Source organism: Colletotrichum higginsianum, chromosome 5, assembly GCF_001672515.1.
Source record: "Colletotrichum higginsianum IMI 349063 chromosome 5, whole genome shotgun sequence".
Taxonomy (NCBI): domain Eukaryota; kingdom Fungi; phylum Ascomycota; class Sordariomycetes; order Glomerellales; family Glomerellaceae; genus Colletotrichum; species Colletotrichum higginsianum.
The window spans coordinates 4,231,400-4,256,877 of NC_030958.1; the positions used below are offsets into that span (position 1 = coordinate 4,231,400).

At 55.1% G+C, this 25,478-nt stretch overlaps 6 protein-coding genes across 6 annotated transcripts; 2 read left to right on the forward strand and 4 right to left on the reverse strand.

The window, feature by feature from the left end:
• Positions 1 to 47: 47 nt before the first annotated feature.
• Positions 48 to 2,498, reverse strand: CH63R_08135 (Duf21 and cbs domain protein; the record flags this gene model as incomplete). Its single annotated transcript, XM_018303109.1, has 4 exons — positions 48 to 1,176; positions 1,229 to 1,898; positions 1,953 to 2,179; positions 2,248 to 2,498. 4 exons carry the CDS (start codon positions 2,496 to 2,498, stop codon positions 48 to 50), a joined length of 2,277 nt encoding a protein of 758 aa, XP_018157887.1.
• A 2,071-nt stretch (positions 2,499 to 4,569) lies between these two features.
• Positions 4,570 to 6,273, reverse strand: CH63R_08136 (Phosphoglycerate dehydrogenase; the record flags this gene model as incomplete). The annotated part of the gene is made up of 1 exon (XM_018303110.1): positions 4,570 to 6,273. The coding sequence occupies one exon, from the start codon at positions 6,271 to 6,273 to the stop codon at positions 4,570 to 4,572; it is 1,704 nt and encodes a 567-aa protein (XP_018157888.1).
• A 1,806-nt stretch (positions 6,274 to 8,079) lies between these two features.
• CH63R_08137 (Stromal membrane-associated protein) lies at positions 8,080 to 9,883 on the forward strand (the record flags this gene model as incomplete). Its single annotated transcript, XM_018303111.1, has 2 exons — positions 8,080 to 8,200; positions 8,268 to 9,883. 2 exons carry the CDS (start codon positions 8,080 to 8,082, stop codon positions 9,881 to 9,883), a joined length of 1,737 nt encoding a protein of 578 aa, XP_018157889.1.
• Positions 9,884 to 10,472: 589 nt separating this feature from the next.
• Positions 10,473 to 10,866, reverse strand: CH63R_08138 (Snare complex subunit protein; the record flags this gene model as incomplete). The annotated part of the gene is made up of 2 exons (XM_018303112.1): positions 10,473 to 10,631; positions 10,732 to 10,866. The coding sequence occupies 2 exons, from the start codon at positions 10,864 to 10,866 to the stop codon at positions 10,473 to 10,475; spliced, it is 294 nt and encodes a 97-aa protein (XP_018157890.1).
• Positions 10,867 to 12,342: 1,476 nt separating this feature from the next.
• On the forward strand, positions 12,343 to 13,943 carry CH63R_08139 (SH3 domain-containing protein; the record flags this gene model as incomplete). The annotated part of the gene is made up of 4 exons (XM_018303113.1): positions 12,343 to 12,379; positions 12,474 to 12,577; positions 12,738 to 13,822; positions 13,880 to 13,943. The coding sequence occupies 4 exons, from the start codon at positions 12,343 to 12,345 to the stop codon at positions 13,941 to 13,943; spliced, it is 1,290 nt and encodes a 429-aa protein (XP_018157891.1).
• A 1,952-nt stretch (positions 13,944 to 15,895) lies between these two features.
• Positions 15,896 to 19,056, reverse strand: CH63R_08140 (Non-specific serine/threonine protein kinase; the record flags this gene model as incomplete). The annotated part of the gene is made up of 4 exons (XM_018303114.1): positions 15,896 to 15,997; positions 16,063 to 16,397; positions 16,450 to 17,818; positions 17,959 to 19,056. The coding sequence occupies 4 exons, from the start codon at positions 19,054 to 19,056 to the stop codon at positions 15,896 to 15,898; spliced, it is 2,904 nt and encodes a 967-aa protein (XP_018157892.1).
• Positions 19,057 to 25,478: the final 6,422 nt, after the last annotated feature.

The window sequence follows — 25,478 nt, forward strand, 5'->3', positions numbered from 1 at the left end:
CGATATCATACAGACGCACTCCGCCTATGAGAACCTACAACATCCACTTAAGATTTGTTTTTCCTCTTCTTCCTCCTGTTCTTCTTTTTACTCGCTTGTTGACTGTTGTTGGTGCTTTGTGCAGTGCTGGACGCACCATCGCCGTCATTTTCTTCGCCTTCGGAATCGTGACTGGAAGACTGCACACGGATCTGGCTGGTCGTCCGGGACCGCTGTTCTGAAGATCCCTTAGACCCGGCCTCGTCGGAATCTGAGCTAGCGGCCTGGATAATGATCTTCCGCACACCACTGCTGGTCTCAACCACATTCTCACTGATGCTACCGCTTCGAACAAGAGGCCGGCGCTTGGGCGTAGCAGATCCTTCTTCAACGATGCTCGCCACGCTTGTCGCGCTGCTGGCCCGGCCGGGAGAGACGATAATGGTCAAGTCTGCTCGGGCAGTTTCGGAATTCCCGGTTCGCGTCACTTCGGAGCTACCGTTTTCGGGAACGGTCGGGGGCACGTCTAAGTCAGGAGCATTCTTGCCATCTTCAGCATCGTGACCACCACTTGAGAGCCTGACCTGGGTCTCGCTCATACCCGCCCCGCCATAACTCTTACGGATCGCGTGGACACCGCCCTTTCCGGTGAGCATAGGACGCACGAGAGGTGTGTGTTCGTCTGTCTCGTCTTCCAGCCTATCTTCGCTGACGTCACCGGCCACGGAGGCGGGGCGGAGAGCCGGAGAGGGGCTGTGAATCTGGGACAGAGGCACACCAGTCGGAACCGGCTTGATCTTGACTGTCGTGGACTTTGTGTTCTTAGGATTCGAAGCGCGATTGGAGGGTCCAAGGTGCTTGAGATGCTGCTTAGCCTCGTCAAACGTGGCCTTGACTGGAACAGTAGAAGAAGTCATGCGCCCGTCCGGACCGGCAGAACTCCTTCTCATCAAGAACGTCGTCCTCGGCGCACTACTAGAGAGGTTCTCCGGGGCATCGCTGAGAGCACTGATGGATCCGTTGCGTTCGTACGGGGGATGCGATTCTTCGCCAAACTGGATGAGATCGCCGTCTTCGGGAATAGGCCTCGGGGAAGGTTGTCCTGCCCTCTTGGGAGTTCTCGCCTTGGGAGCAGGAGTCATGCGACGAATGGCCTTGTGTACGTCAATGTAGACATCCGACTCGTCAATAATTTCCCTGCTGTGTGTTAGAACAGTTTCGGAGTCAAACGGTAGGGTATGTAACTCACTCTCCAATAAGCTCCTCAATAACGTCCTCGAGGGTGACGACACCAATCGCACCGTAATCAGCACCAGGATATTCGGAAACCAGCACCATGTGGGATTTGCCCTCCTGGAAGAAGTTCACAATATCCAGGCAGCTGGTCTCAGGACGGGTCTCGGGCAGCGTGGCCAGGGGAAAATCCTTCACCTGCAAGCAATCTTCCGGGTCGTACGTTATGAGGATCTTGACCAGGAGCATGCCGACAAAGTCGGTCGGCTTTCCGGTTGCGTGAATGGGAATACGGGAGTAGCCTTCGGAAAGAATCTGGTCCATGGTCTTCTCGTCAAGAACAGTATCCTCGGCCATGATGAAGACATCGTCCATAGGAGTCATGACATTCTCGACGGGTTTCTCCTTCAAATCCAGAACAGCACTGATGATGGTAACCTCATCTTGGTTCAGGCGTTCACCAACTTCGCCAAGGGACTTGTGCAGTGTGACCAGGGTCTTCAAGCCGCTCTTTTTGTACACGGTGCCGTGGTCCTCGCCGAGCGCCCAGTCGAGAAGCTTAGCCGTAGGCCAAGCAATGGGCGCCATAAGCCACATGAGCAGTAGAACCGGCTTGGACATGTAGCCACCGATTTGAAGACCGTATCGAACGCAGACCGATTGAGGAACAACTTCGCCAAAGATGACTGTGCTAGTGCGTTAGTCAATGTAGATATGCGATGGGTTCTTCTCTCACGTACCAATAAGCACAGTGCTGCCGACAACAGCCTCAACACCTCCACCAAGACAGCGGTCCAGTACGACGGGCAAAGACTCGTTCACAATGACATTGGAGAGGAGCAGAGTCACCAAAACCCAATGTTTTCCCTTCTTGAGCAGATTGTAGACGCGCTTAGCGTTCTTGGACTGAGATTCGTCGGGGTCGCCGGCAAGGACTTGGAGGTAGATGCTGTCTTGTCCCATCAGGCTAGAAGCCAAAGTTAGCAAACGGGGTTTGGCAAGCCGGATGTAAGTATGTAAGTGAGGCAGGCTTACGCGATGGTCAACCCGGCAAAAGCACCTCCAAGGAGAACGAGGGCGATGGAGGCGCCCATGAGGGGCCAAAAAGAATTGCCTTCGGCTTCGGGCTCATTGTCAGGATGGGTTACGGCGTGTAGGGGCGCGGCGGCGACGGAAGACACGCCCAGCGTCAGGGCTTTTGTAAGACCCAGGACAGCGGTGCGGAAGAGACCAAAACCACCGGCATTGTTGGCCCGTGGTGTCGGGGCGAGTCCCCTTGTGGCCATAATACTCGACTCGTCAATTGAGAGATCGTGTGTCGTGAGAAGAGACGTGGAGTGTGCGGAAAAGCAGCGAGATCAAGCGCGCATTTTATGTGGCGGACGCGGGAGACGGGCGAGAGAACGGGGCAATCTCAGGGTGCCAATGGTAAGGTGCAGCGGTCCACTGTGTTTACCTGCAGCTGCTTGTGCGTACCGCAGGTGGGCGAGGTAAGGCGAAGGCGGGCAAGAGCTCCACACACGAGCCAAGATCGGAAGACGAGTGGGTATTTGGTGTGGATAGAGCCTGGAGGAACTGCAGTGCGGTTGGAGTGGCGGTACCTAGCTGCGCTACGTAGGCGTAGGCAGGTTAGGTAAGTTGTGGATAGGGGATCAAGGGCACAGGAAAGACCTGACGGATGATATCGATGATGGTCGACTAGATGTATGGGGGACGAGCATCCGAAAATCGCTAGGAAGTCCAGGACAAAAAGTGATGGGAAAGATAAACAGAGGGGATGAGGAGGAAGAAGGTGCGATGGAGGTAATTGTACAAAACAGTAGGTACTTACAATACCTACCTACCTACCTTACCTGGTGAGTATGCATGGAGGGAAGCTTTGCTTCTTTTTCTGCGTGTGCTACCTTGGTAAGCCAATCAAAGGCTCCCATGGCGCACAAGCTTGGCGTCATCAACGGTCGGGGGGGGAGGCGGGCTCTTGCAATGCGAGAATGATGCATCATTGCCGCAGAGACCTTGGGGACACTCCGCACTGGCATGCAAAGTCGACCACTTCAGAGCCTAGAAAGCTGTCATCGGCACGTACTTTTATCGGCTATTCGGAATGGACAAAGTCTGTGGGCGCTCACGCTTCGTCTCAGCTGCCCCGCCATTTGCCATTTCTTTTTTGGGCCGCGACACAATGTCTCGTCATTCTTATGAACGGGAATTGTGCAAAATCCGGGGTAGTGTTGTGCAGTATTAAAATGCCGGGTCAATATCAATATGTCATACTTTTCGTGGATCGTGATATCCGTAGACAGCAGTTCCCTCGCATGAACTGAAGATCAGGGCCTATGCCTACCCAGGCACATGCTTAAATCTCTGCTCGGTGACATTGGGCTAGAGCTCGACCTGGCCATGAGTAGTAGGTAGCTAATGTACCCTGCCACCGTCGCGCACTGCGAAGGTACATGCCTCGTCCTAGTGCCTGTACTGACCAGACGAGTCCACGTGCGCAACTGGCTCGCAGAATTTCGATTTCTCAGTGCAGGAAAAAAGAAACCGAGAAGAAAAAACACCGACACCAACGTCCATGGTGAAGCATCTGAACCCTACGACACGTCAGTTGTCGGCCAAGCTGTCTAGTCGGCCAGCTGGAAGCCCGAAGGATGGCCCATCCGTGTCGACATCACAGCACGAAAGACCGCCGCCAGGTGTCCATGAGTCGTGGTGGAGGACCCTGCGTCCGCCATCTCAGACTTTTGAATTGGCTTTGACCCTTCCTTGATAAATCCTCCGCGCCCCTCGATTTGTGCATTTGTAGAGAACTTGCATCAAGGTCATCAGATTCGTACGTGGACTGTGAGTTGTCGCAGGAGTTGCACCAACAGGAGCGAGCGATGCATCCGAGCGGAAACATCGCAAACAACACCTCGTCTTTGATTTCCTCTGCCGCTATCAGAATCGTCGCAACACCAAGCAAGACAACTTGTTGAACACGAAAGCACTGCAGCATGTCGATTCTGGGATAGTATCGCTGAACCATAGCTTGCCTACCTAAGTGGCCGGGATTACTGCTGTCATTAATCTAGGTAGTTAGGCACAAAGCCTGCCCGCCCGTGATTGGTCCTGAAACAGTCCCCGGTTTATCTTGCCATGTTACCCTCCTGAGTGAGCTTTCCCACTCGCCAATACCATCGCAGAACTTGCTAATATCCACGAACTCGTGGGGGGAGGGGACTCCATCACCCCCCAAATCATGACTCTGCTTTCCTGCAGGCCCTCAATCACTGGCAAAGTGGCACTCAGCAAACGGTAGAATTCACGTATTCTCATTCTAACCCCCACCAACCTAGATACTCCTCTTCCTCCTCGTCACAGCCTCACCAGGCTCACGTTCAAAATGCCCTCAGCTTGTTGCAAGTCACCCACCACTTCACCGCCAATTTCTCCTCTCACACCCAAAATCATGAGGGCCTCATTACCCCCCTCCGCCTTCTTTTCCTCTCCGTCCAGGCTGGCCACCTGCATGAAGGTGATGTTGATCCCATGCCGGCCCAGGACCATTCCTACACCGCCAATCTTACCCGGCTCGTCGTAGTTGTGCAGCACCAGCATGGTCCCCTGCGGCTGGAACGTTGCGCTGAACCGGTCCAGCTTGGAGATGTATATACTCTGTCCCGACACATACCCCTCGATGACCTGCTCTCCATCTTCACCGTGCGATCGCAGCGTCACCATGCTGGCATACGCAGCGTCTTTGGTCTCCCCACTGTGCGTCTCGCTGATGATGATACCCTTTTGCCTGGCCGTCAAGCTGGCATTTACAATGTTAACATCGCGTCCGCCAGAGTCGCTGATGGACGAGACAAGACCCTTCACCAACGCGGCAAACAGCGGTCGTGTGTTGGATGTGCCGGCCAGGTCGCCCTGGTAGATGAGCTCAAACTTTCGACCACCCACCATGCCGCCCCTGCCGCCGACGAAATGCTGCGTGTACAGACCGCCCATCTTCTCGATGAGCCGTACAAACGGCTGCAGCTTGCGATACTCCTCCGGCATGATCAATGGCGCGTTGACGGCTGCCGTTGGTAGCCCGCCGCGGAGGATCTCGGCCACTTGCGTACAAACATCCATCGAGACATTCTCCTGCGCCTCGACCGTTGACGCGCCCAAGTGCGGCGTAGCCACCACCTGGGGATGTCGGGCTAGTTGAGCGGCGATCGAGTCGACTTTGACGGGCTCCGAGGTGAAGACATCGAGACCAGCTCCGGCAATCCATCCCTCATCCAAGGCACGGAGAAGGGCAGCTTCGTTATAAACACCGCCTCGCGCAACGTTCAAGACCCTAGCAGTCCTCTTCATCTTTTGGAATTCATTCTCCTTCAGCAGATCCAGCGTACTTGCCATCAGCGGAGTGTGTATGGTCAGAAAGTCCACAACTGGCAGCAGGTCCTCGAGATCGGGCACAAGCTCAACGTTTGCTTGGCCGGCAATCTCTGCGCTGGCATATGGATCAACCGCCTTCACCGTCATACCGAGACCGATGGCCATTCGAGCAACCTTCATCCCCACCTTACCCAACCCGATGATACCGAGCGTCTTGCTGCCAACTTCGACACCAACGAGCTTGCTCCTTTCCCACTTCCCCTCCTTCATCGTGGTATCTGCACGGCCGACGTTGCGTGCCGTGGCGAGGAGGAGTGCGATTGTGTGCTCGGCAGCCGCAAGGATGTTACCAGACGGTGAGTTGACGACAATGATGCCTTGGCTAGTCGCTGCGTCGACGTCGATGTTGTCCACGCCCACACCAGCTCGTGCCACGACGCGGAGCTTTTTGCCAGCCGCAAGCACAGCTGCATTCACCTTCGTCTCGGACCGCACAATCAGCGCATGATAGTTGGGGATGGCGTCGACGAGATCTTCGGGGGACAGCCCGGTACGATTGTCCACCTCGTACTTGGCCTGAAAAAGGGCAAGACCGTCCGAAGAGACCTTCTCAGGGACGAGAATCCGGAGTCTATTGGAAGACAAGGACGGCACCGTCGAAGTGATCTTTTCGATTGCAGAAGGAGCCATGATCGGCACAGGCACAGAGTATTGTACAATAACACGTTCAGTTGGTCGCAGTTTAGTTTGAAGTCGGACGAATACTGACCAGCACAGAAAGCTGAAGGTTGGAACTGAGGAGTACCAGTGCACAAAGACTCGCGCGCGACAGCCGTCTAGGTTTATATACAAAGCATCCCCCGCATGGACAGGACTAGCTGGACATGTCTGATGGCAAAGATGCTACGGCTGCCGGATACCCGCATGTCGGAGTCCGGAGAGCAGGGGAAAGGTTCCGATATCTCAGTCGAGCGACATTGCGCCTCTCTACAGATGGGGAGGGGGGCTAGGGCGTTTGCACGACTAGTGGCATGTGCTAATGGAAGCTGGGTGTCCGATGCGGGCGATGACGCCGCAGGGCGACCTACCTCGAGCAATGAATCCTGCCTATGGAAGAGGGAGGATCCGTTGGAGAGGGCATCAAGATGCGACGGATTAAGGTGTAAGTCGGACGCGAGGAGTGATACCCCTCACTTCCCCCACGTTCGCCTAATGCACCGGCGTCCCGCCCCCGCAACTCAACTGGTTAGCCTCTCTCGCTCTGCAGCATGTTTGCGGCCATCGATGCTGGCTGGTCCTATCCGAGCAAGCGCTACCGAAATGTCCTTGACTTTGATGAGCCCCCAAGCTGACTGCAACACATACACGACTTGATAAAGGGGGGAGGGGGGCGATTTTGGATGGCGTTGCAGGCCTCACGGTTGTTCCCTCAAGCTGCGACCCTGACCCAGGAGAAGGAGATGGTGGCCGTCTCCTTCAAGAGAGCTGCGTCTGTTATAAGAAGAAACCAGATGCTGCGATGTGATTATGAAATATCCCTCAGGACACGCTTATGGGCTACCATGGTTCCTAGTCAGTCGACCCGGCTGGATTGTACTTGTATCGGGCGCCTATGAAGCCCGCCACGTCAAACATGGCGAGCCAATCTTTTGTAGACGAGACGGATTTATAGCACAGTTGTTCGATCCGATACTTTACTCGAAGGACGCTGTGAGACAACACGGTTTGAAGCTATGGCACGGTCGCTGAAGGCAAGCCAAATTGTTGGCGTCTGCTCGAGTAGACCCAGGTCTTTGCAAAGAGTACCGTGCTCGCCCAAGCTAATACAGAGCTGCTATTGTTGGGTTTCTCAATTCCTTTGGTTCTTCCACGCATGATTCCCATCTTTCCAAACTCTACTGACAGGGCCTAAGCGCAAGGGTTTTAATGGAGACAAGGTTACTCGGGACCACGGAACAATAACCGAGACATTTATATGCCGGCCTCACAGAATTCAAGGAAGAGGAAAGGGCAACAGGGGTGTAGTCGAATTTGTTTGTTGACAATACCAGTGTGAAGCAATCGTGCTTGTTGCTGGAACCAGGAGCACAACTAATACGAGCGAGCGATGTCAATATTTATGGGCACCTGCCAAATAAGACGGGCACCTGCCAGCGCAACTACCACCCTTTTCGTCGATGCCCCGAAAGGAGGAACCCCACATGTACCCCCATTATCACTGCCTTAGGCAGGGACAGATTCCACGGTATCGACCCCCAGTTGCCCCTTACCTGGCCGGTATCAGCGCCGCGTGGGTACTCTATTTCATAATATTAATCCCAGGCACATGACGGTCAACGTCCAACTGGTCAACTCAGCGATACTGCGGTCCTCCTCTCCTTTTCCCTCCGACTGCACCTACCGCCGATACCACGAGCTCGCTCGCCGAATTTAGGTACCACCTATTGCAACTTATCCAAACCTTGAACTCGCGCACATACACAAACAAAGGCCACCATGTCACGAAGACCGCCGCCAAACCCCGCTGCCGAGAGAGCGGCCCAAAACCAGCTGACAATCAAGAGTCTCTTGAAGTTGGAATCTAACAAAGTATGCGCCGACTGCAAAAAGAACAAGCGTAAGTCGAGAGGCAGAATCTCTTTCCCATGCCCCTCGATCTTTCCACTGACGCCGCCATGTTGCAGATCCGCGATGGGCAAGCTGGAATCTTGGTGTCTTCATTTGCATCCGGTGTTCGGGCATCCACCGTGGCATGGGTACGCACATTAGCAGAGTCAAGTCTGTCGACCTCGATTCCTGGACCGACGAACAACTCCGAAGCATCCTCAGCTGGGGCAACGCCCGCGCGAACAAGTACTGGGAGGCCAAGCTGGCTTCTGGCCACGTCCCCTCCGAATCCAAGATCGAGAACTTCATCCGCACCAAGTACGAGCTCAAGCGATGGACGATGGATGGCCCCATTCCCGACCCCGCCAGCCTCGATGTCGACGGCGACGACGATGTGCCCTTGAGTCTGGTCAAGGAGAAGCAGAACGTGGAGCGAAGGGAGTCGGTTCGCAAAGGTTCGGTTGGAAACTCGGCGGCTCCTTCCAGGAATGTTACTTCCCCACAGCCGCAAGTTGATCTCATCGGCGGCGATCCGATCCCCAGAGCAAGCACAGCTGGTCCGCAGACCGGAAAAGTGCCCCCCAAGTCCGACCCTGCGCCTCCCAAGGCCACGAGCACTAAGGATTCTCTCTTGGGGCTGGACTTCTTCGGCGAGCCCGCTGCTCCTCCACGACCCGCCAGTACCAACAACGCAGGCGGCATGGGAGGAACTTCGCGGCCAGACCTCAAGCAGTCTATTCTGTCGCTCTATGCCTCGGCTCCACGACCGCAACCCCAGCAACAGCAGCAGCAACAACAACAACAACAGGCCCCTCAGGTCACTGGCGGGGCTTTCGGAGGCATGCCCTCGCCCACCTTTGGACACCAACAGCAGCAGTCGTTTGGCGGCATGACGGATGCCTTCAGCAGTCTCAGCTTCTCCAACACCACCAGCCCTAAGCCGGCCCAGGCAGACCCGTTCGCAAGCTTGGCCAGTCCTGGCAATAGCAGATCACCGCCGCCCGCGTCGAACAATGCGTTTGGCGGCCTAAGTGGTGGTAGCTTCTTCGACGCGAAGCCGGCAGCACCCGCGCCGTTAACGCATCAGAAGCAACCTTCGAGCAGTAGCTTTGGCGGATTTGGCTGGTCCAGTTCTCCTGTCCCGGCCCCCGCCCAGTCCCAGCCGAAACCTACTCAACCAGCGTCTTCCATGGGCGACCTTTTCGATCTGTCTGCCCCATCCCAGCCCGCCGCTGCCCCTAGCAAGCCCTCTCCTACTCCCGCCGCCTCCTCCGTCTTCAACCTCTCCTCGAACCAAGCCAAGTCACCGCCTCCCGCCGCCACGAGCACGATCAGCTCAGGAAACTGGTCAAACTCGGATGTCTGGGGCTCCAACGCCTGGAGCACCCCCGACACAAACAGCGCAGCTGCTGTGCCTGTCGCCAAGCCTGCCGAAGCCCCCAAGCCCGCCTTTGGAGGAACCGGTGATTTTGGTGGATGGGGCTCGTCTGGGGTGTCCTCTGGACTGCCTACTGGATCGTTTGCCAACACGCCGATTGTGCCCGGCTCGTCTGGTGGCTTCAGCGCCGCGCCCAAGGTTGCGGCCGACGAGGAGTTCGGTGGGTGGACCAGCAGTGCGGAACCCGCGGCCGGTGCCGGATCTGCCAAACCTGTCGGAGGTAGTGAGGACCTCTTTTCGAACGTTTGGCAGTAAATTGCATTGAACATTGGGGAGCTCGGGGTGGCGGGGAGCTGGTGTATGCAGGACCAGGCCCGGGGGTTTGCGTCAGCCCAAAAACATTCGGTGAGCAAAGTCAGGAAAACATGCCTGACAGAGCGCACCTCGTACGAGGCACATCTGTCATTCGATTGCAAAGCGTCATAGATGAATGAAATGGCTCCGAAATGAGGCAAGAGCTTAAATTCACAGTACAAATGGATGAACATGTCTGTGTGCAGTGCTAATGGCTAGTGCTAAAAACATTTGAGTCGTGTTGCCCACCTCCCAAAAGGAAAAAAACTCCAAATGCATGCGCAGGGTATTTAAACGTCCACGCCCGCCCTATGTCGAAATTGACTCCCGTATGTGTCGTTCCCGCAATGCTTGTCCCAAGGCCGATACCGGATTGAACCCCTTTTTGATCTTCATTTGAAACTGTCGAAAAAGCTCGGCGCCGGATATCCCCCCCTTTTCGCCATGACCGTGATTGAACTCGAAGTATCATTAGCGAGAATAAAACCAGAGGCTCATTGCCGAGTTGACGATCGTCGTTATATAATGCGCGGCCTTCTCTCTTTTCTTTTTAGAAGAACAACTTGGCAATGTAGTAGAGGACGACAAAGACGCCGATGATGATACCCGACAGCTTGAGAATGGCGACCTTGTTCCCTGAGGCGGCCATGCGGGTTAGCCGGCCGGCGGAGCCCTTAAGCTGGGTGGACATGGAGGAGAAGGTCTCGGACTAAGGTGGGAAGAACAGCGTTGTTAGTTGCGGTCAGTGACGATGGACTACCGCCCTGGCGTGGCAGTACAAGGTAGGGGAGGGGAGGGGAGGGACGTACGGTGTTGTCAATGACCTCGTGGGCGCGCGCGTTGTCGTAAATGTCGACGGTGACGCCCCTGAGGGCTGAGACCTTTGCCGACAGCTCGTCGAGGCGAGCATTGTTCTGGCGCTCACGCTCGTATGACTCTGACATGTTTGCGGGTTCTGCGAGGATTGGGAGCGGGCAGGGAACGGGCGAGGTCAGTCAGGAAAGACTCGGAGGACGGAGGGCGGTGCGATGCGGTGCGGACTGAGAGGGTTCGGTAGATCTCTTTGTGATTTGTCGATAGGGGGAAATTGTTGACTGGGTGTACGCCGCTGAGGCTTATGTCGACTGCCACGTGTGCTGGACCGTCTTCGTCGTCGTCGTCGCCGCCGCCGCCGTGGATGTGGATGGGGCGTTTGTGATCGTATGTATGAGACGTGACGAATGGCAAAAAAATGCGTCGTCGCGAGAGGATTTTGTCGGGGCTATCGGTGGGTAGTTGAATCGCTAAGGCAATGACTGTGGAGGTATGTCGTGACTTTGGCGATGGAAGTTGCGGATGTGGTCGGCTCGGGGGCGGCGAAACAATGACGATAGGGGGTGTTCGGGGGCCGGTGCGGTTCTCTGTCTCTCTCTTCCTCACAAAGGCGAGGCTGGATGCTCTCCGTCGGCGGGAAGAAGTGAGTGGGGCCTAGAAAGGAAGGACGCCCCCCTGGCGACTTGCCCCAAAAAAGTGACATTGTGTCAGCAGACGGTCACTGCGCTTTGCTTTCTCAGAAGCCGCATCCTTGCTGGTGGGGGTTGCGCGTCAGTTGGCCTGCGCCACACTTGCCCGGAGCCGGAAGACGCAGCGCCCATTGGTCATCGAGGTACCCCGCGAATTAGAGGGCGGATTACCTCAACACGTCAAGGTCACGCCCTCTCCCGCCTGGCTTTTGTCAAGCTCGCAGCGCCTCATCGGAACAGCTAGCTCGTCTTCCCTGTCCTGATTCTCGAAATTTTGTCCCGGCGATCCCAGAGTTGCCACTGCTCGCTGCTGCTGCTGCCGCCCAACCCCAAATGATTGAGAAAATAACTCCAAGCCTCCCAAATTCATCAACACGCGCCGCTTGACACTTTGCCGTGTTTGATGAGCTGCAAAGCCGTCCATCCAATTGTTGACGGTGCTCGGCTGGTCCACGAAAAAAGCTTAACAAGAAAATCGAGTGACCCCGTTTTGACGGAATATAGGAGAGAAAGAAGGGCCTGCAAAGTCCAAGGAGAACATAACAACAGAACAAGAAGGGAACCCCAACTCCAAGCAAGTAGAAAACGAAGAGGCGCAGGCTCTCGGCGGCTCTATCACTGCGGAAACCCCACTCAATCGTTAATTTCGTGGAGGTGTGGTGGACACTCGCGTCTCTCTCGGTGCATGCAGCTGCTGCGGGAGCCGTGGACAGAGAGGATCCCCAAGGCACCGGCACCTACCTAATCGCATCCCAATATCCGAGGCACCCTCCTGCTTTCTTTCTTCCTTTTCTCCCCTTCACCTCCAATCCTCGCACCGCTTCCTCTCCCTCTCCTACGCCCTCTAGAACTGACCTTCGAGGAACGCAGTCACGTATCGCACCCTGATCCCTCCGTCGAATACACCTGACTGTCAGCATGGGCCTTCACAACCCGCTCCCGTCGTCCATGGCGTGTAAGTCCTTCGCCTTTCTCCCAGCGTGCCGATCGTCCCGCCGCCGCCGACTGTCACCATTGCGAGATCACAACTGACACATGCACATACACAGCGGAATGCAAGAAATGCGGCAAAATTCTGACCTCTTTTATCGACCCTCGGCAAGCCTTCAGTCCCGACAAGATCATTCCTCCTTCTGTCCTCGCCAACGCGAAGGTGAGCCATAGTTTCCCACCCCGCCCTTTCGAGCCTGCGATCTAGTCCCCGCCGCCCGCCTTCTTGGCGACACACACGATTCCTTAAGAGGCCTCCCAGCCGACCCTCCCGAATTTTCTCCGCGGTCCCAATTGCTGACATGCACCGATTTGGAACCTAGGGTCTCGCGATTCTTACAGTACTCAAAGCCGGCTTCCTAGGCTCCGGTCGCTTCGGTAGCGGTCTCGTCGTCTCACGACTTCCCGACGGATCATGGAGTGCGCCAAGCGCCATCGGCACCGCCGGCGCTGGCTTTGGTGGACAAATCGGCTTCGAGCTGACTGACTTCGTGTTCATTCTCAACGACGCGAGCGCTGTCAAGACTTTCGCGCAGGCTGGTTCGTTGACGCTCGGTGGAAACGTCTCAATCGCCGCCGGCCCCGTCGGTCGCAACGCCGAGGCCGCCGGTGCCGCCTCGTTGAAGAGCGTAGCGGGCATCTTCGCCTACTCCAAGACTAAGGGCCTATTCGCCGGCGTCTCGCTAGAGGGATCCGTCATTATCGAGCGACGCGACGCGAACGAGAAGCTCTATGGCACTCGCTACACCGCCGCCCAGATCCTGACCGGCAGCGTCCGCTCTCCTCCTCAAGCCGCGCCGCTCATGACCATTCTCAACTCCCGCTCCTTCAATGCCGGCCGCACTGCCCCGGGAAACGATGCCATGTACAACGACATCCCTGTCTACGACCAGGGTCATGACGATGTGGTTTGGAACGGACGTCGGGGCAGTGGGTATGGAGAGGGTGACGCGAACCATCGCAGCAGTGTTTTCGGTCCTGGCCACGGCCCCAATTCGGGTACCGACGGCGCCAGCGAGTTTGGCGGGCCTAAGAGATCTAGTACATGGCAGGATGACGTCTATGACCGGCCGAGCAATGGAGGCGCCTTTGGTGGAGCGTTTGGTGGATTGTCGCGGTCCAACACTGGAGTGTCACGGTCGAACACGTTGGCGTCAAGAGGAAGCCACAACGACGACTATGTCTACAGGGACAACCCTTCGTCCAGCTTCATCAACGAGCAAAAGACAGGCGCGCCTGGTAGACCTGCAGCGCCAAAGCCAAACTTCGGTTCAAAGACTGCTATGCTCAAGAAGAACGAGGCAGTTGCGCTGTTCACATTCGAGGCCGACCAGCCCGGTGACCTTGGATTCAAGAAGGGTGACGTCATCACAGTGCTCAAGAAGACAGAGAACGAAACCGACTGGTGGTATGTGATGGCTTCTTTTATTCTATCCTCCGGATACGTAGCTGACATTGACCATAGGACGGGTATGATTGGCACAAAGCACGGCATCTTCCCCAGTAACTACGTAAAAATGCGTGAGTGAAGGCCGAAAGCCTGACGATGACTCTCAGGCAGCGACGTGGCAGAATTGAATACCCGGTTGTTTGCATACGATAGCATTGCCTGAAGTCGAGTTTGCATGTGCAGAGCAAAGGGGGAAGGCACTGCCTGAGGCGGGGGTGGGGGGCTTGAACGTCTTCTGTTTTATCCATGATACTCCGGGTGCGTGGGGATATTTAGCCCTTCCGCCCTGTTCCCTCAATATCTTTTATGATAACGATCATCTATGTCCTTTTTGTTTTCTTTCTTTTTGTCCTAGGCAAGTGACTTGGCGTCATTGGATCCGGAAGAAGGAGAGGGGATGACGAATGAGTTTCTTCGTAGTTAGTCTCGCAGCATACAATATCGAACTCATAGGGCTTGGGGAGGAATGAGAAGATATTCGGCATCTAATGGCAAACCATCGCGGGGTTCCTCCTTACCATCTAAGTATACCTAGGTATTCATGACGTGGGTTTGAGCTCGAGCTCCGGAGCTTTGGTATCCTGTGATGCGGCTGTTGTCATCGGTGGGTGTGCACAGACCGACGGGGTACTCGTTGCGCCTGCGTGCCCCAGCTCTGATGGCCACTGTCTGGAGGTCGAAGGGAACCCATACAAATGATGTCAGCCCGGGACCGACGCTCTGGGGGGTGGGGGGTGATCGTTTCAGCGGTGGTGGTAAAATCTTGGGACGATCCGGGGAAGCTTTTTGCTGAACACCCATGACCCTACAACCGGTTGAAACGTTGTTTCCCTCTCGAGCTCTGTCTCGGCCTGCGGAGTCAGGGAAACAACACAACGGCCAAGTCGTCTTATCGAATAAATAAATGGGCTACAGCCAATAGACTATTAATGATACGCAAGGGTAAGGAACAGTAAAGTTGGGACCTACGCTGCCAACACGCATCAAACATCAACACGCACCAAACATCACTCGCATCACATCATAGGTAAAAACCTGGCTACAGTGCTTTTTACTTTCTTGGGCCTGCTGGGCCTGAAGGCCATTCCGATACCTAGTCAAGTCTTGCCGGACCAGAGCCATTGGACCACCGCCTCGGCGGCACACCCTCTCGCACATGACCAGTAAATAATGCCCCCCTCTGTGTGGGCATGAGACATGGTGGACCAAAGAGCCAGAGATTTCTGGTCTCATACGATTGTCCAACGACGTCCCGTCTGAATATCAATCCCCTTTTCCTCTTGAATGTTTCATACGAAGCAGAGAAAATCTCACGACAGGTTAAAAGGGGTTTGCCTGTCTGCCCCAGCAAATCCGACTTGGCCGCCAATTATCACTGGCCAATTCAGATCGTGCGATTCGTCGTCACATCTCCCCTTCCCGGCGACCGGCTTTCGAGGTGACAGTTACTACTAAACCTCCAAAACATGATTGGTCCAAGACGGACTTTTCGATCTAATGAGAGAGGGTCGCCCATATACAATCGGAGCCTGACAACAAATCAAGTGGGCGGATCCAGAGTGTGGTCGCCTCTATGTAATGTGTAAAGAGAAGAGCCGTCAGAAAAGAAAAACAAAAGGTGTTGCTTGGTCGCCAACATGCTGTATGATGTGTGGTTGTGCAAGTTATCAAGAAAGAGAAAAAGTCGGGGGTGTAACTAGAAGTGGTTCAGGTGTCCTCCGACATGGTATCTTGAAAGCAAGTAGAGAGTTGTGATTGGGGCTGAAAGTCTGCCAGCCATGGCACGCACACACTGAGTTCTGTAATAGGCCGCAAGTCAAAGAGTCTTGGGCTAGAGCGTGAACAAAGCTGTGCAGAGTGCAGATGGAAAGCGTTCTCAAGCTGAATACGCCAAGGCCAACAGTACTTCCTGGGGTATCTCATTGCGTAGGTTAAAAGGCAGCCCCATTATGGAGTAGGTTGTCGTCAAGGTCGTGATTAATATCGTTTCAGCCGCCGAAAGATGTTCTTGGGTGCCTGGCTGGAGGTACCCTACTGTCCCTTCCTAGCCTTTTCCGCAAGACGTGCTTCTCTGGCAGCACGCACCAAAGGCGACAGCTGAGAGAGATCAACACAACCCTTCATGAATTCATGCTGCACGGGAGGGAAAATAGTATTAGCAACAAATTCTTGCCACGACCAACCAAGGCTGAACTTACTCTCAAGAGATCATGTGCACTTGCTCTCTTCTCAGGGTCAACCTTGAGTGCAAAGTAGAGAAAGTCCCGGAAGACTGGCGACAGGTTGGACTCCTCCTTGATGTGAGGGGTGCCGTTGGTAGCGATCAGCCACAACGCTCTAAGAGGTGATTCTGTCAGGTAGGGCGGCTCTCCCTCAATCATCTCAATGGCCATGATGCCAAGAGACCAAATATCCACCTTGCGCCCATACTCCTTGCGAGTGACAACTTCAGGGGCCATCCAATAAGGTGTGCCAACCATAGTGGTACGCTTATTTTGGGCCTCGTTGATAGTTGCGCAGAAACCGAAGTCGGCTGCTCCAGGTTAGTATCTCAAACCAGGTTGAACAACGCTTAAAGAACATACTCAGTTTGATGTTGCCCTCCATCGATAGGAGAATGTTGTCCGACTTGATATCGCGGTGGATAACACCCTTGGAATGGAGGTGCTGCAGGCCCTTAAGCGTTTCCCGGCAGACAGATGCAATCTGTCCCTCGGTCATGATGTTGAAAGTGACAACATCAGTCAGACTCCCACCCTCCATGAATTCCATCACCACCCAGAGCTCGCCTCCGCAAAGGTAGCTGTCGATGAAGTTGACAATGTTGGGGTGGGAGCTGTCCTTCATGACCAGGATTTCGTTGATGATCAAATCCTTCTTGGGTTGCTGCTCGAGATTCATTTGCTTGATGGCGACCAGACGGTTGGATCCTCGTTCGTAGCCGGTGTAAACACCGCCAGACGCGCCTTGTCCAATCTTATTGAAGTTCTTGTAGACTTCGCGAGGATCTCCGTCGGAGCAGATGCGCTTGAGTGCCGCGACGACATCGATGCCAGTGCTCTGGCGGGGTCGGTGCCGAGGCCTGGAGCCAGGAGCGCCGGGAACGCCAACCTGCTGCCGCTGGCCGGGACCGCCGTTGGCCGTGGTGCCCTGGGGGTACTGGGGCTGCGATTGGGGTGGGGTCGATTGCTGGGCGGGCTGTCTCTTACTCGGGGCGCGGCTGATCTGGCCAGACATGGCCGCTTGCGCCTGTGCCAAAGCCTGCTCTTGCTGCTGCTGCAAAAGCTGCTGCTGGTACAGGTTCGCCTGCGGGTTCTGCGGGTTAGGAGTCGGCGGCACGTAGGCTGGGGAGGCGCCGACACGTGAGTTGGATCGGGATCGGGTTCGGTGCTCCTCGGGAAGCATGGGGACGTTCTCCTTGGGCGGTTGGTATGCGACCGGGGGCAGGTCCTCACCGGGCTGAGACATTCCAATGCCGGAGTCCTTGGCGGGGTAGGGCGAGGCAGCGGACCTCATCGGGAGGCTGACAGGAGGCTTCGGGGCCGGACGGCTGGGCATCAGGTTGATGTCCTTGGCGCCGGAGCCTTTGACTCCGACGACTCCCGGGACGGGGGGCGGCTGACGGGGGTTTTCGAAAGATCCTTCATGATTGACAGTTGGAAACCTAGGGCTCGCAGGTGGACTGATCATTGGTGACATACCCATATAACTTGTTGGCGGATACATGCCCGGCGACATAGCGCCTGACGGCGAGTTCGCGTTCGCATTCGCGTACTGACGATAATCAGGCGCTCTGGCATCGTGGAATTTCTCCAATACTTGATCCTCGGCTGGCCTCTCGGTCGTCTCCTTGTAGAAAGTGATGATGTCAACCATGGTCTGGGGGTTTTCCCTGCGTTCCTTTTCGGGAATTCCACTTTCGTTGATTAACCTTTGCCATTCTTTCGGGAGACCCTGGATGGTGAATAAGAAAGTCAGCCAGAGCTGTCACTAGGAGAACAGATCGGGAGCATAGAACGAGCAGTGGCAAGACCGAGTAAGCAAGCAACAAAGGGAAGGAGGGGGAGGAGAAGGAAAGGGAGTGAGTGACTGACAGTGAATTGGCCGGTCGAGCTGTCGTAGCCGACATGAGTGACATGGACGGGGTTCTCAGGCGCCGAGATGACGGGCTTCTTGGGCGTGCCGACCAAGCTGTTCATGAACCCAGAGAAGCCCGACTTCTTACGCAGGACGCCCATCCGAGGCTCCTTTGCCTCATCCGAATAGCGCTTGGGGCTCATCATAGAGCTCTCCGTCATCCGGCCGCCCTGTGACTTTTCGTTCATCATCGCGGTATCGTTCGTGAAGCTCTGGGATTGTCGAAGGGCAGGGCTTCTGATGCGCGAATCGGTGGCTGACTTGAGAAGCGGCGCCGGGGCGTTCTGTCGCTGATAGAGACTCTGGTAGGGCTGGGGTTGAGCAGTGACGGGCGACTTGGTCTGCTCGATGCGGCTCAGGACCGCAGCGCCGTCAAATGGAGCGCCGATGAATTCGTCGTTGGGTTGTGACGACAGAGGCGACGTCGCTGAGGGGTCGAGTGACCGATCACTGCTGTGGGCGATACCGACACCAACACCGTTAGCAACGGGGGAGCTGTCGACGTTGTTGCTGTTGTTGTTTTTGTTTTGGTAGAAAGTGTTTTGGTGGTTGAAGTTCTGGTGGTGGTGAGGAGAGAAGGCGGCACTGGCGTTGGCGTTGGCGTTGGCGTAGCCGTGAGCGTGAGCGTGGAAGGTGGAGGTCTGGGTCTGGGTCTGGGTCTGGGGGTGGTAGTAGGCAGTTGGGGAAGGAGCGAATCCGGCGAACTGACCCTGAGGCAGGACGGGGGAGGGATTGGGAAGGTGCGTCTGCGTTGAGGGAAGGTGGCGGGGAGAAGAACTGTTGGAAGCGGCGGCAGAAGAAGCAACACCAGGAAGAATAGCAGCGGCCGAAGCAGCGGCGGCAGCGTTTGAGGGGGTCGTCCGAGCAGGTGGAGCGGAAGGGGCGCGTCTCAGCGAGGTAGAGCTCCGTTTGCTCTGGAGCGATAGGGCGTCGATGCCACCATCGAGACCACTCGAGGAGCGTGTGTGCTGCTGGTAGGACGAGGGGGGCTTCTTGGTAAGCTTGCGACGTTGGGAGGTGCCGTTGGAAAGAGTCGCGCTCTGGCTGCTATCCATGATACACCCTAAAACGTCTAAACCGTCGAAGAAAAAGGGAAAAAAGGGAAGCAAAAGAGGGTATGAATAGAGGGTGTGTGAGGAGGAAAAAAATCGGTACGGGCACAATGCGATGCTTTCCCCTCAACTTGTGCTTGAGATGGGGACAGAAGGGGAGGTACGCACCGCAGTGGTGGGAAATGGAGTGGGATTGGAAATGGGAATACCAGCAGCAGCGGGACTGCAGGAGAAGCAGTCGCCGTGGGTGTGTACAGTAAGGTACTCCGTACCTGGTAATGGTAATTCGAAGCGGGAAGTAGCGGGCGGCGGTACCGATTTAGCGTACGTAGGTAGGTGTGAAAGCAAGAGAGAGAAGGAGGAGGGGGGAGGACCCCAGTAGCAGGCAGTGTTAGCCTGGAGACTTGACGAGGGTAGAGAGAGAGAATCCTTAGCCTTGCTCTAAACAAGCAGCAGCAGCGATGGCAATCAATTCAAGCACACGGCACACGGCAGCAGGTCGCAGCACATTTGTGCTTGATGGACTAGACCAGGACACAGACTGTCACTGGCTGAATGGAGTAGAGGAGTGGGTTCTGGGACAGTGTGGACCGCTGGACTGGGATGGGAAAATAACCAAGGATATATGGAAGTGGACGGGACGGGACTCTTTTGCAGCTGGTAAAAGCTGGATCAGGAACTCGGGAAGATGAGAGAGAGACAGGCTTGGCCTATGGATTGGATGACCTGGACTGAATGGATGGGAAAAGTGACTGCGTTGGAATCTTCACTGTGTGTGCAAGGAACGATACAACCAAGAGCCTATTCGTACAAGACATGACATGACGGTGGTGTGGGTGTGTGTGGTATGTGGGGTGTGTGTGTTGTTCTTCCTCCTCTTTCCTGGTCTGTTTTGGTGCAGGGAAATAAAAGCGGGGAGTCGAAGTGGACGAGAGGAGAGGAGTGGGTACGATCCATGGGTATCGGAGGATGGACTGGACGCGGACGGCTAAAACGCTCGCCTGGGGGCCGTGTGGGCGTATGGCCTTGGCCTGCTGGTGTGTGGTGGGGGAAGGCAAGGGTGGGCTCTGGAAAGGTTACAGGTACGTACCCATGAGTATCTTTGTTTTATTTCTTTCCAAACCTGCTTTGTTTTTGTTCCTCTCTGCCATAAGCCTTGAGCCTCGAGATAATGGAGCCCTGGCGGCAGGACTGCTGGACGGGGCTGCTCACTCTCCATTTGAACAGTACAGGTATCTATCTGTCGAGGACGCGCCTGGTTGGTCCTGAGCTATTCGTTCGCTGGGTTCTGATACGGTAGCGGTACGCGCAAGGAATGCGGCCAGAAGAAGAAATCATAACCTGCCCTGCTGCACGAAACATCATGTACCGACCGTACTGGTGCATATCAGTTCATGTCTCCTTTCGACTTGCGCATACGGCTCCTGCACTCGAAATGACCTCATCTCGGGACTTGGTTTGAGTGGACTTCCACGCATGGCAGCTGCCATCATGGAACACATCCCCTCGAGGTTCTGTCGCGACTTGGTGGACTCGGAGATGCGAGAGGGCAGCGGTTCGATCTGGGGCCGTTTTGGACAGTGCGACAAAGCCTCTGGGAACCTACTTATTCATACCTAGGCTGGACATTCAGCCCAGCAGCCCTGGGCAAGTCTCACCTCGGGCAAAAGTAGGCGAAACGAACCTCCCCGCTAAGAATGGAACATACTGGGAAGCCGGAGGTGAGTCTATTTGCATGCTCTATGAATTAGTATTGGCAATGGGCTCGGTAGGAAATAGAAACGAGGAGGGGGGGGGGGGGGGGGGGCGTGGCTGTAGGTAGTCCTAGCAGTTGTGTATCGCTCGGCGCATCGTGCCCAGAATAGATGTATAGTGCGGTATTAGCAACAAACCGATTGTCTGAGCTTTCTGGACTGCATTGCGTTGCTGACTTTTGGTAGAGAGAAACCGAGTCGACGACCTAGGGCAACGAAGGCACAATGTCGAAGCACTGGCGTGTTTGGGAGGGGCACCAGGTAGGGGAACCGGCAGGTGGGCGCGGGTCCTGGGCCTCGTCTGTGGTTCAAACTGATTGCTTTCGGAAGGAAGACAGCGGCTTTACAAGGGCGGCGGTAACAATATGGCCTTGCTTACCTGCATGATCGGTGCGCTGTACCTTAAGTTGGGATGCTTTAGGTCCATGTCGGTGCGGTGCTTTAGTCGACTGGTAATAGCTGCGATCCTTGGTCAATCTCAGTTGCGAGATGGGTGTGTCTCTGCTTGACGGGACTTCTAGGGGCCGCACGGCGGCTCTAGTGGTAGTGTGCAATGCGGTGCGGCAAAAGCTAGGGTGCGAGGGTCAAGGATCAGGGTCGCCGTCGGCGTCAGTCGGTGGGGAGAAGCTGAGGCACCAAGGGTCTTGGGTCTGAGCCGGATCGAGACAGGCACAGGACAATGTGGTCCTGGGATGGAACAACTGCGCTGCATCATGGCATTACTGGCCTGCCGCCTGCAAGTTACAACCCAGACGTCGACCCGGGCGGTTGGAGGTTGGGCTGTAGCAGGCTGCAGAACAGGGACCCGGAAGCTACTCTGCGGATACCTGGTGGAATTCGGCATGGGGCCGAACGAAGAGACCTCTTGCCTTGCTGTTGCTTACCAAGAGCTCCTTTGGGCCAATTGACGTATGTATGCAGGCGGATAGCTATGCATGTCTTGGTGTGCGGGCTCTTGTAGATGTGAAGATAAGTAGGTACAATGGTTAAATGTCAAGCATGCAAAGCTGGCCGGGGAGGTAATGCCTACAGATAGTGTGTACGAACACACCACCTACTCAAGGTAGTTGCTAAACTGGTGCAAGGTTTGAAGTCAGGGTGCTGCGATGTATGCATGGAATGCTGGCAGACAGAGAAACAGAAAAAGAGATTGTGTGGTGTATGACTGGCCGGCAGCTCGTTTCTCCCGGCCGCCAGTGCCCAACCCCAAGAAACCTACCTGGGTAATTAACCAATTCAATGAGGGGAAGGTACCAGGCGAATCAGATTGGAGGAGAAAGAAAATGTGTGTTTGCTTTTTCGGTTGTTTTTTCCCCCCTTTCGCCCAAGCTTCTTTTTCTTGGCCCTTGGTGTGTTTGAGGTGACCTTATGTCACGCGTCGACAGGGAGATGCTTTCTTGTTGCGTCACAAAATCTGCCAGCTATTGCAACCTTGCGAACAAAGGTTTTCGGCGCGCTGGATCAAGTCAATATTGACACGAAAATGAAGTGGCAACACACGAATCGAAGGCGAGATGAGCTCGCTGGATGCGGCTGTAAATGTGTTTCCATCAATAGCACGTTTTCCACTAAAGCTACGGATACCTTGGAGACAAATGTTATCTCTCCAGTTTTTGGCCCTGCTTCTCCTTAATAGTCTCAGCAAACTGCACAAGGTAATTAAAATCTTTCGAGCGAACTTTCCATGGACTTTGAAAGGGTTTACTCTCCGCTTGAAGATCCTCATAGGCGACTGCCCAGGTTGACAAGCGGATATGGCATTGCCCAAGGAACACTTTCCCGACTATCCCCCAAAACCCCAAGACAGCAGGCACTCACGGTATCCCACCCACCCTGCTGGCGACATTTCGGTCGAGCAGCCGCGGGCCGGTCCAATCAGCCGCAGGAACGGCCGCCATCCTGAGCTTTCCTAGACGTTAGGATGGGAAGAATGTCTCTCCACTCGCCAACAGGCCAGCAAATGAGCTTCAGCCACCCATCCACTCCTTCTTCTCCCAGTCTTCTTTTGTTCTACTGGTAACACGTCCGTGGCTGCCTTCCGCAACAGCCAAGTAGCGAATGTTACTTGCAATAAAAATGTGGTCTCAGCTGCGTGCCGCAAGCAAAAAGTGAGACCCGAGTGACACGTGAAGTCGAGGAACGTATCGTCATCGTACCTACATAGCCTCCTACCTACTTAGGTGTACTTACTTGTGTGGGCTGCAAAGTGGGTCACTACTGGCCAATGCACGTTCCTGCCTCCTGGTCCCGCAAACCCGACATGGGCTGGTCCATAGAGCCTGCCCTGCGAATTTGGATCTTGTTTCAAACCCATCGAGAGGAAGATGCGGCTTGGTCCATGTGTTTACAATCTTTTTTAATTGCAGCCGCCCTCCCGCCATGCTCCCGCCTGCCTGCCGTACGTTGCCCAAGATGCCGGCAATCAACTCATCTTCTTGGTGACTTCCGAACGGGAAACTAACGACAGAGCATTACGATGTCGACCGTATCTGTTCGGCTTAGTAGGGTATGTGCCCACGATCGTGCAGGCCGCGGTTCAGTAGGTACCCATGGTAGTAGAGGGTGTCTGGTTGGATGAGACGAAACCGGTCGACCTCTAGCAATGGGGCCAGGCGTCTTCCCATCGTGTCGACGGAGGCCGTTACACCAGTAAAACCAGCCCCCGTTCAGTGCTTGGGTCAACGACGAGGCGGGGATGCGACCAATGAACTACACGACTATGGCATCATCGTTGCTCCTTGCGGGACACCGCCGCGCCCTGCTCACCCGCTTCGGCGTCCAGATTTCTTTCGACCTGACAGAATATGGGAACTTTCGCCGACACGGCTGCTCCAGCTTCTCGAACATCTCAGGAGAAGCACAGGGCTGACGTCGCGTCTTGTTTTAACGCTTCTGAACCGGAACAATATTTGCACGGAGAACGCCCGCATACGACTGTACCCCCCAGGCCAGGGTTGAGGTTGCAGCTATATTCGCCCAAGTGCTGTTGTCCAGAGCGCTTCGTGGTTGAGTTTGAAAGCCAAGGTTGTTCATCGGCCATCCTATTGCGGTACGAACCCATGAGCTTAGGTCGACTTTGGTCGAAATCGCATTAGCGATGCCTGAAGCTAACCAGAAAGTGCTGCTTCGGTAGCATGTCTTCTTCGCATCGGAAATCCTCTTCTTCTGCCTATATTTTTGCAGACATTAATTCAGACTTATTGCTAACAGCTTCTCAGGCGTTTGTGCTCATAAGGTCTCCATCAGATGTTGTCGAACGTGGGCACGATATGACCTTTGACGACATGCATCTGCGCTTCGCTCTTGTATCCATTGAGGACCTGGCCCCACGTTTGTCTAAGCTCTCAGTCACACGAGAAGACGGAGTCCATACGAAGCTCTCTCTATCGACTTGCCTGTGAGAAGGGGCTCACGAGCGACGTCGTAATCGATTGTGTCGGTTCTTCCGCGTGTCGAACGGAGGCGAGTCTGAGTGCTCGAGGCATTCTGCCAACCAATCTGCGCCCGGGACAGGCCGCCGCAAAGGTCGTGGCATGTATTTCCCTATCACCAATGTTTGGCTGGGCCGCACACCTGCGGCATGCTTGTTTCTCGCAAAGACAAACCAAACACCCCCTTGCTACCTTTCCTGCGAGATGTGGTGTGCCTTTGATATGGTGCTACTCGTCCATCCCCTGCATCGGCCGGCTGTGGCAGCAAATTTCCGGCACGGCTGAGGGCATGTTGCTTTCAATCTGAGAACGAAGGGCACCAGTCGGGTCTGACTGGCCATGCCATTTTCGCCTCAGTGTCGTCTTCACTGGCTAGGATGCGATGCAAACAACATAGTCTTGGTGGTAAATTTGACAGCTCAACCTGGAACCTATATACAATGCGAACTTTAGGGGACCAACTCTGGCCTAGTCCAGACGTTAAACGTCATCCGCTGGCAGCTCTTGGGGTCATCGGGGATTATGAGCCTGAGAAAATCCCAGCCTCAAAGGGCTCTGCAGCGATTTGATCTCCCAAGCCCGATCATTCGGGCAACTACATGCCGTTCGGTTTCCACAAGCAACCGAAGACTCTCACCGGCACGTACTGTGCCTCCTGATGCACAACATACGGAAACGATCTTTGAAAGTTGGGCGACGCTAGGCCAAGCGCCCTGGATTGATGCTCAAGGAGCGCCAGATTGTCTCCTGTCTCTCAGTTGCGTCTTTCAGATACACAGACACACGATGTTTATTGTCCATGCATGGCAGAAAGCAGAAGAACAGGCTGCTGAATAGACCCGAAACACCAGATCACGAAAACGTCTTACGCGGCCACGTCGCGAGGGTCACTTGTCTGAGTGGAGGACAAGAGTGTCTTCCATATCGTGTGTCATGACACAGAAGCTTCCATTTAAAAAGAAATTTTCACTAAATGACCGTCCCTGCCTAGGGTTTACGCAGCCAGGTTCGAGCGTCTGGCAGGCGGGCGGCTACAGGCCGAGTGATGGGGAAGAGCTCGCAAGGACGGCTGCCCTTGGGCCGCGGGTTCTGTTGTTGGTGGTCTCGCAGACGCGAGATTCAGTGATAGTGGTCCCGATGTATTCTGATGCATGAGACAACATGGTATTCAAGCTAGGGTACCTACAATGATACTCGGCCGCAAAAGGCCCGAACGAGTATCGGTGCAAAAACAAACATC